General features: G+C 52.0%; 2 protein-coding genes across 4 annotated transcripts in view; one reads left to right on the top strand and one right to left on the bottom strand.

The window, feature by feature from the left end:
- The window catches only part of MCEE (methylmalonyl CoA epimerase), a 17,025-nt gene extending 8,571 nt beyond the window's left edge, over window positions 1-8,454 (bottom strand). Inside the window, exons 1-3 of the mRNA XM_005871078.2 lie at window positions 8,368-8,454; window positions 7,587-7,689; window positions 6,199-6,286 (exon numbers count right to left, since the gene is read on the bottom strand). Of these exons, the coding sequence (XP_005871140.1) occupies window positions 6,199-6,286; window positions 7,587-7,655 (157 nt within the window). The 5' untranslated portion in view covers window positions 7,656-7,689; window positions 8,368-8,454. The remainder of the gene's footprint in view (window positions 1-6,198; window positions 6,287-7,586; window positions 7,690-8,367) is intronic.
- Window positions 185-9,549, top strand: part of MPHOSPH10 (M-phase phosphoprotein 10 (U3 small nucleolar ribonucleoprotein)) — a 10,273-nt gene continuing 908 nt past the window's right edge. Inside the window, exons 1-11 of one of the 3 annotated variants that reach the window (XM_014543585.1) lie at window positions 185-606; window positions 1,381-1,893; window positions 2,245-2,428; window positions 3,172-3,326; window positions 4,016-4,205; window positions 5,125-5,266; window positions 5,421-5,488; window positions 6,339-6,476; window positions 7,464-7,574; window positions 8,398-8,505; window positions 9,301-9,531. In XM_014543585.1, coding sequence (XP_014399071.1) covers window positions 518-606; window positions 1,381-1,893; window positions 2,245-2,428; window positions 3,172-3,326; window positions 4,016-4,205; window positions 5,125-5,266; window positions 5,421-5,488; window positions 6,339-6,476; window positions 7,464-7,574; window positions 8,398-8,505; window positions 9,301-9,531 — 1,929 coding nt within the window. In that variant the 5' untranslated portion in view covers window positions 185-517. Of the gene's footprint in view, window positions 607-1,380; window positions 2,084-2,244; window positions 2,429-3,171; window positions 3,327-4,015; window positions 4,206-5,124; window positions 5,267-5,420; window positions 5,489-6,338; window positions 6,477-7,463; window positions 7,575-8,397; window positions 8,506-9,300; window positions 9,532-9,549 lie in introns of all 3 variants that reach the window. The other 2 variants (XM_014543586.1, XM_005871079.2) reach the window with 2 other exon arrangements.

Raw genomic sequence — 9,549 nt, 5'->3', positions numbered from 1 at the left:
AGAAGAGGGGCGGGGCTTCAAGGGGCGTGGCAACGTACCAGAGGAGGAGCTGGGCGCCTCAAGGGGCGGGGCAACATGGCAGAGGATGGGGCGGGGCAAGATGCCGGGGGCGGGCCTACGACGCTAGGGGGTGTGGCGAGTGTTGCAGAATTCCTGTCGGGTGCTTTACAATATGCAACGTGCTGTGAAGCCACCTGGTGCATCTAAGGCGGACACTTAAAAGGAGAAGGCGTCACGCACTGTGGGACCCTCAGGAATGCCAAACAGATTTTCCGGAGGAGTTCAAAGGCGCTGGAGCCGACCAATGGCTCGTTTCCGTTCCCTGCGCCGTCCCCTGCGCAAGCGCAGCGACGGTTCTCGCGCGGCCATTGGCTCGGGCTAGGGGTGGGTCCGGGACCTGCGTGCGGCGGAACCTTTTCCTCCGTGCTCCAGGTTGCGCGGGGCGCATCTCTGTGACGCGTTTCCGGGCGCCCTACTTCCGGGGCATGCGGCGCGGCGAGCTGAGTTTTAAACAGCCATGGCCCTGCGGGTCTGGCGTCAGCGGACTCTGAAGCGGTGTCTGGACGAGGTTGGTGAGAACACAGGCCGGCCGGAGGGCTTCCTCACGTAAGTGCGCGGAGCCCGGGCTCGGGATCGGGCGCCGGTCTCCGGCGGGCGCGGGCTGCAGGCCCCTGTCAGTGTCTGGGATAGAGGGAAGCTAACGGGAGGCGTACTGGTAGATCTCTTTTCCCCAAATTTCAGATCGTTTCCGCCCCCTTAGCCTGTCAGAATTTCAGTCGTGTGCAGAGTCACAGATACTAAGTTCACACTTTTGTGCATGAAGGTGGCTCATCAGCAAGATGGTCCGGATTCTTGCGGACCAGAATCTATACTTAAAATTGACGTTTCATTCACATTTGATTTTGCACAAGACTGGGGCCTTATTTCCCCCTTTAATTTAAGAGTACCGCGAGGTTACTACCAGACTGACGAATCTCAGAGCGAAGGCAGGGGCTGTGCGGGGTGGAAAGGTATTAACCGAAGACCTTATGTGTGTATCCCATGGACACAGACAATAGTACGAGGAAGGGGGGCGGGCGCATGCGAGGTGGAGCGGGTCACTGCCGAGGGGGGGGGCGAAGGTGACGTCTGTAATACTTTAAACAATAAAGATCATTTTTTAAAAAAGTCTCCTTTGCCGAACCGGTTTGGCTCAGTGGATGGAGCGTCGGCCTGCGGACTGAGGGGTCCCAGGTTCGATTCTGGTCGGGGGCATGTGCCTTGGTTGGAGCGGGTCACTGCGGAGGGGGGGGCGCGAAGGTGACGTCTGTAATACTTCAAACAATAAAGATACATTTTTTAAAAAGTCTCCTTTAACTTCCTCCCCTGCTCCCTTGCTAGGATTCAAGATGAATTGGCATCAAGCTTCACTTCCTTGACAAAAGTGCTTTATGACTTTAATAAAGTGCTGGAGCGCGGCAGGATCCCCGGGAGCCCTTTACAGAAACTGGTGGTCGACCGTTTTGACGAGGAGCAGATTTGGCAGCAGCTGGAGCTGCAGAATGAGCCGGTGCTGCAGTACTTTGAGAGCGCCGTCCGTGAAACCATCGAGGACGGAGACCTCAGCCTTCTCCCGGAGGAGGAAGAGCAGGAGGGTGCAGAGGATGGCTCGGAGATGGAGGCTGAGGGCCAGGAGGGCCTAGGACAGGAGGAGGAGGAGGAGGAGGAGGAGGAGGAGGAAGGGTCAGACCTGAGTGGTGATGATCCCAAAGGAGAGGAGACAACCAGACACCCCGGCCAATGTGATCTGAGGAGAAGCCCTGTCTTCAGCGATGAGGATTCTGACCTTGACTTTGATATCGGCAAGCTGGAACAGCAGAGCAAGGTACAAAGCCAAAGGCCCAAGAAGCCCAGGGAGAAGTCCGTAGTGGACGACAAATTCTTCAAACTCTCTGAAATGGAGAGCTTTTTAGAAACCATGGAAAAAGAAGAGGAACGAAAAGGTGACGACAAGGACGAGGACGAGGACGAAGAGATTGATTTATTTGAAGATCTTGATTCCGATGGAGATGAGGGAGGACTGTTTGGGCGTCAAAAACCTAAGGTAACGTGTTGGGAGAGGAGAGAAAGGGGACCTTCTACCTCCTCAAATTGCATTCTGTTCTGTTTCTTCCGGAAGAGGTGGAAATACCTCAACACTCCCCAGGGCATAAGTGAAACACTTAGATCGGCTCAGAGAAATTGACGGGAAAGCAAGAAGCCCAGGGAGAAGTCCGTAGTGGACGACAAATTCTTCAAACTCTCTGAAATGGAGAGCTTTCTAGAAACCATGGAAAAAGCAGAGGAACGAAAAGGTGACGACGACGACGAGGACGAAGAGATTGATTTATTTGAAGATCTTGATTCCGATGGAGATGAGGGAGGACTGTTTGGGCGTCAAAAACCTAAGGTAACGTGTTGGGAGAGGAGAGAAAGGGGACCTTCTACCTCCTCAAATTGCATTCTGTTCTGTTTCTTCCGGAAGAGGTGGAAATACCTCAACACTCCCCAGGGCATAAGTGAAACACTTAGATCGGCTCAGAGAAATTGACGGGAAAGATTAAGCCGGAGCCACCATTGCCTTCTCAGAGGCCACTGTAGCTTAATAGCCATAATCACACCTGTCAGACCTTCAGCACTGTCCCTCAAACGTGTGTTTTCACCAAGCACTGCAAGTACTAGTGACAGGGAGGCACTTGTGTACTTGATCAGGCAGGGATCTTTTGGAAATCATTGTAGCTAGAAGATGTAGAGATAGGAATATTGTGTAAAGGATTCCTACTTTTAGTTTGTTATGGTCTAGTACAGCCGTGGGCAAACTACGGCCGGTGGGCCGGATCCGGCCCGTTTGAAATGAATAAAACTAAAAAAAAAAAAAAAAGACCGTACCCTTTTATGTAATGATGTTTACTTTGAATTTATATTAGTTCACACAAACACTCCATCCCTGCTTTTGTTCCGGCCCTCCGGTCCAGTTTAAGAACCCATTGTGGCCCTCGAGTCAAAAAGTTTGCCCACCCCTGATCTAGTAGTTCTTAGGGTTTCTTGGTAGTGTCATCAGCAGGCCAGTTTTCCCTGTGCAATGTTAATATACACACATAAGCACGGCTTAATGCACGTTCCTGCCCTTCATGCAAAGTGTCTTTGTTTCAGTCGGGTAAAAGTTCCAGAAACCTGAAGTACAAAGATTTCTTTGATCCGGTTGAAAGTGACGAAGACGTGGCAGGTGCCCCCGATGAGGAACTGGGCTCCAGTGAAGAAGAGGGAGAGCGTGCTGAACGAGGAGCAGAGGAGAGCCTCTCGGACACGTGAGTGTGTTCAGTGCCCTTTCCATGCAGGCGGGGCGTGGCCAGTCGTGTGCATGCTCGCAGTGTCATGGGCCTGAGGAGTCAGGTTCTCGGAGGTCCCGTCGTCTCCAGGGAGCCAGAGAAAGTCCACGTGGAAGGGCGTTAGAGTTCACCCAATAAGGGTCCGTCAGACCTTTAGTGCAAGGAGCTTGGATTTGTTTTTGTGCCAAGAAAGATAAACTATTGTTATTTGTGTGAGATGACTTGGTATTATATAGATTGATGAGTAATTTTTTTTCCTTTTTTTTTTGATTAATCGTTACCTGAGGATATTTTTTCCATTGAGTATTTTAGAGAGAATGTAAGGGAGGGAAGGAAGGAGGGGGAGAGAGAACCATCGATTGGTTGCCTCCCACATGCACCCCAACCTGGACCAGTGATGGAACCTGGAACCCTTGGGTGCAGGGGCGGACACTCTAACCACTGAGCTAGGGCAGTAATTTATTTTCTTTATGTTGGACACTTTTTGTTCTATTTCACCTAAATAATTCCTTCCGTCATTCCTTGATAACCGGATGCCTTTAGAAGTTCTGGAGATGTAGTTGCATTAGGCGTACAGAAGAAAACTTGCATTATGAGAAAACGTGTTTCTTTTTGTTTCCCTAATGAAAAGGGGTGTTCTTCCTTTGATACGTGTTTTGGTCTCATAGGGATGAAGAGAATGGCCTTGAAGAAACTGAAGACAATAAACAACGTAAAGAATCCGCGAAGAGGGTGACCTTCGCCCTGCCAGATGACGAGGAATCTGGAGATGATGAGGAACCTGAAGAGACAAGCCTCTTAAATGCACAGAAAGATCCTGCTGAAGTTAAGTCCTCCTTTGAAAAAAGACAGGAAAAGGTAATAAATAGGAGTTTAAGTGATTTGCTATATGCTTTCATGACTGGAACTTGCAGACTGCTAACTAATCTACTGTGTTTCTTGGTAGAATGCTGACTTATCCTTTAAAAAAACACATCTTGCTCCTCTGTACCGCTCACACTACTTAGAGACGCCCAGTGGGAAGCAGCTAACGTGTAAAAATGGGGCCCGTGGCGCCACTATAAAAACCTGCTGCTTTTCTCCCTGCTGTGTTTGTACCCGTGGCCTCTCCTTCCTAATCAGCTGACCTGGAACCTCTCCTGGGAACTGTAGCTGCTCTTACGCACACGGCCTCTTGCTCTGAGGGGCTGAGCAGGCGGCTCTGTGAGTGCCATGGAGACAACTGTATTTAGCACCATCTCAAGCACATCTTCCAAAAGTTGATAAAATTGATTTCCAGGTCACCTGACTTCAGAAGATGAAATGCCATTTGAAAGGAGTATAGCCAGGCTCCAGTTATTTGGCTCTATCACTTCGTTGTCTTTTAGAAGTCAGCGATAACTTGGATTGGGGTGTAGCGTCAGGGTCAGGCTCCATCGGACACTGATGTTGCCATGGAAACATGACTTCATCTTGGAATGCTCTAACAACGAACGTTGTCGGTGGCTTGTGAATGAGATAGAGGATGTGAATACGAGAGCCCAGAAATATAGCCAGCTGCTTCTGGAGGGATTTAGTGTACCACAGATTTGGCGTTTCAGTTCAGCGAGGAAAACCGGGGGGATTTAGTATATTGCAGCCCCCCCCCCCCCCCCCCCAGGCGACAGGAATAGGCCGTCACTACTGTCCGGAGCAATGCGTTTCTTTCCCACTTTTAAAAACATCAGTTGCTTTTACTCAATTATACGTCCAGTTGTGTTTCCTAAGTACGTAATAACGCTTCGCCGCTCCCTCTCAGATGAATGAAAAAATCGCGTCTTTAGAAAAAGAGCTGCTGGAAAAGAAGCCGTGGCAGCTTCAGGGGGAAGTGACGGCACAGAAGCGCCCGGAGAACAGCCTGCTGGAGGAGACGCTGCACTTCGACCACGCCGTCCGCATGGGTACGGCCCCGCCCGACCCGGGAGCTGGGGGGTGGGGCCCGAGAATGCCCGTCCAGCAGGTTCCCGGGTGTGGGCGCTGCGGCCGAGGCCCACCCTGTGAGACCCCCTGGCCTGGTTTATATCCACCTAATCGCACGTGTCCTGTTGCCTCCAGCGCCGGTCATCACGGAGGAGACCACGCTCCAACTGGAAGACATCATCAAGCAGCGGATCAGAGACCAGGTCCGTACGAGTGAAAAGCACCTCTGTGAACGGTGACGGGCGTTTTTAGAAATAACGCACGTATTTGGGGAGCAGGAATGGCTGATGCTCTGTTTTCATAGAAGTTTTATGTCGGCTGCTCATGTAAAGGCCCCAAGCCTGCCCTGAAGGCGTCCTCAGCGTCTGTGGCGTGAGGCGCGGTCCTCACTGGCTGAGGTGCCGGAGGAGAAGCGGGGCCAGGGCCATGGCCAGGGCCCCTCGCCGTGCTGACCCGCCGGGTGGTGTGGGATGAAGCTGGTGGCGGGCGGTGGCTGTGGTGACTGACATCTGACTCGATGTGGTCACACCCAGGACCCGGGGTCTGGGCACAGCATCTGATGTGACAGACCAGGGGTCTGTTTTTATTCAGATGTTACAAACCTAGTGAAGAGCTTTTGCTGCAGAATTGGTCTTTTGTCCGCTCGGAATACAGCGGGAGTGTCTGCGTGTGTAATGAGAGGGGCTTTCGACGTGCGTGTGTGTGAAGTGGCTGAAAGCAGGAGGGGCGGCAGAGTGGGCGCTGCCTGCGGAGGGTCTTTACATTTGAGTGACACAGACAAACCTGAATCCTGGCTGTGAACACACCGTGATGGGGAAACAGGGACTCCAGGTGGGCAACCAGGAGAAAGGCGCGTTTAAAACAAGCGAAAAGGGCTCCTGCGGGGGCCCGCCCTGCTTTCCATAAGACTTACTCTCTGTGAGGTGAGCAGTCGTTTCAGGGGTGGGAGCTGCTTTCTCTGGGACGGCCGTAGGTGGGATGGGGCAGGTCCGTGAGCGAGCCTGCGAGGAAAGGAGACGTTGTGAGTGTGTGCCCTTCCCCCTCCCATCTCAGGCGTGGGATGATGTCGTCCGCAAGGAGAAGCCCAAGGAGGACGCGTTCGAATATAAGAAGCGGCTAACGTTGGACCACGAGAAGAGCAAGCTGAGCCTCGCGGAAATATACGAGCAGGAATACATCAAGCTCAGCCAGGTGAGGAGCCACGAAGGCACAGCTGTTGCTGAAAGAAGAGACTGGGAGAACTAGTTCTGTGACGGCCGAAATTCATCAGACAGAAACCCTGAGCTCTCGGTCCCCTGGTCTCAGGGTGAGGCTCCGAGCAAGCCAGAATGGTGGGTTATAACGTTCCCACTGAGCGGAGAGCGAGGTTGTCTTGCAGTTAACAGTGGTCACCTGATACTTCACAGCTAGTTATTAACTTTCCCAGCTATATTATAGTAGTGCTACAATTAAACAATATATATTTTATTGATTTTAGAGAGGAAGGGAGGGAGACATAGAAACATCAATGATGAGAGAGAATCATTGATCGGCCGCCTCCTGCACACCCTATACTGGGGACTGAACCTGCAACCCGGGCATGTGCCCTGATGGGGACTCGAACCGCGACCTCCTGGTTCCATAGGTCGACGCTCAACCACTGAGCCACATGGCCGGGCAGTGCTGCAGTTTTTAAATCATTTCTCATTCATCCTTTAGAAGTTGCTGGTGTGTTTTATAAGATTATCGGTGAATCCATTCATACTTTTAGGTCTGGTGGGTATCTTTGGTTTTTCTTTTTAATTAGATTCTTTAAAAAATATTCCTTAAGTAGGACAGAGTCGTATTTCCAATATAATAACTGTCAATTATTCCTTTACATTTGGTTTGCTAGGAATGCGGCCAGTTGTGCTTGGGGACGAGGTGACGTTGTTCCTCTGCCAAGGCCGTTTAGACTCCCAGCAGCTCGGTCAGTTAGGCCCCTTCAGCGGCAGGAGCAGCAGTGCCCTTGCAGGGGGAGAACTAGGAGGCTCTGGGTCCGAGTCCTGGCTGCCTGCGGCCCGGGGCGCTAGCGGAGGGACCTGTGTCCCGCCCAGGGGTGCTGCCAGGAGGCTCGGTACACCGGCAGGGGCCGTGGGGTGCTGTCCGGTGACGTCCCTTAAGCCGCTTAGTCTGATGGTGGTAAACCTATTTTCTCAGCAAAAAACAGAAGAAGAAGAAAACCCAGAGCACGTGGCCATCCAGAAGATGATGGACTCTCTCTTCTTAAAGCTGGACGCCCTCTCCAACTTCCACTTCATCCCCAAACCCGTGAGTGCTCACCCTCCTGCGTGGACACGGAGCGGCTGTGGTCACGGCCCTGGCTGAGCTTTGGGGAGACCAGCCCTTCATTGGGCTTCTGCTTATCAGAGTCTGTTTCTAGGAGCTGGAAAAAGAGAAAACTTACTAAGTATTGTTCCAGTGAACATTTTTCCTTGTATCTTTTTCCATATGTTTCTTTTTTATTTAATACATTTTAAAATTGATTTCAAGAGAGGAAGGGAGAGGAAAGGAGAGACAGAAACATCCATGATGAGAGAGAATCATGGATCGGCTGCCTCCTGCACGCCCCCCACTGGGGATCGAGCCTGCATCCCAGGCATGTGCCCTGACCAGGAATCGAACCGTGATCTCCTGAGTTATGGGTCAAGGCCCAATCACACCGGCCGGGCTCCATATATTTCTTACAGTGAGCTCCCTCCCAACGCCCCCATAACCAAGGGCAAGGTAATATTTACAGAAATCAACAGGTTCTATTAAGCAGCACATAAGATTGAGAACGTACACAAGCGTGGGAGAGGGGAATAGTTCAGTCACAGATGAGAGAACTGGTGTGTGAATCCGGCAGAGGTGCCATGCAGAAGGGTAGGACGGGGTGCCCCTGGGGCAGTGCTGACACAGGAGACCCTCGAATCCTCAGGCAGCGTGAGTGCTGCCCCGTTAGCTTGGCTTCCACCCTCAACACAGCTCATGTTTTAAAGAACCTCCCGAAAGCATTTTATGTATTCGATTTTAAATTACTAGGTTCACAATTCAATTCTTTTAGGTGCGGACTGTTTCTTACTTCCTAATCCATGTGTCGTCTCTTTTCCAGCCCGTTCCGGAGATTAAAGTTGTGTCCAACCTGCCGGCCATCACCATGGAGGAAGTCGCCCCCGTGAGTGTCAGCGACGCAGCTCTCCTGGCCCCAGAGGAAGTCAAGGTGAGGAGCCGGGGAAACGCGCAGTATCGGCAGATAAGCAGTGTTCGCAGCCGGGTCTCCGTTTGTTGTCATTCTCCTGGAGTTCGTAGTTCTTATTCTAATGCATCTCAGCAGTTCCTGAGTATAATCAAATTAATAATGTTATAATGGTGTTTAACATTCAAATACCAGACTCCTATAATCAGCTGTTACTACGATTTGCAGATATGAGACTTATTACAAAAGCTGTTGGTAAATAGCCAATATCAGTATCTTGTTCTAATCCGTTTGCATACTAGCGGGGTTAGGTTTCAAACAAATTGCGTATATTGCACATATACTAGCAATCTTTTAACGTCAGCATTTCCCCCTCATGTCGTCCGTTTAATGCTTTTCTGGAGTGGAGTCGGGGTCTAGAACACGAGCCTTTGGGTGTCGGTAGAGGGTGGCCAGGCCGAGTGCGGCGGTCCCTGCCCGTGGACACGGCGCTCACGCCTGGCACAGTGACGCCGGTCCTGCCAGGATCTGTCTTCCCGCTGGCCTAGCAGCGCAGCCCCTCTCCCCTCACTTGCTTTGCTGCTCCCGCACCCACCCCTTCAGAGACTCTGACAGCCCCAGCAGCTAGGCTGGCCGCTGAGGAGAGCGAGGCAGCTGAGCGCCACCCGGAGGATCTCCTGTCTCAGACCCTGCAACCAGCCCAGTGGCTGGCGTCAGCCGCTTAGCACTGGGGCCACCTCGGCAGGTCCCGGGGCTCAGGCTGGAGTCCACGTGCCGTCGGCCTGACTAACTAGTGTGTTGGTGGTTACTTTTTAAAAGGAAAAAAATAAAGCTGGAGATATAAAAACCGCTGCTGAGAAAACAGCCACAGACAAGAAGCGAGAAAGGCGGCAAAAGAAACTGAGGAAGCACATGAAACTGAAGGAGAAGGAGAAGCGCAGGAGACTCCGGGAGAAGAGCAGCGCCGAGCCCGCGGGGAAGCTCAGCAAGGCCGCGGCTTCGGAGCAGCTCAGGCAGCTGGCCAGAGCCGGCAAAGCCTCGCTGCTGAAGGTGAGCCCGCAGGCGCCG

Source organism: Myotis brandtii, unplaced genomic scaffold, assembly GCF_000412655.1.
Source record: "Myotis brandtii unplaced genomic scaffold, ASM41265v1 scaffold329, whole genome shotgun sequence".
Lineage (NCBI taxonomy): Eukaryota > Metazoa > Chordata > Mammalia > Chiroptera > Vespertilionidae > Myotis > Myotis brandtii.
This window is presented reverse-complemented; position numbering and strand designations above follow the sequence as displayed.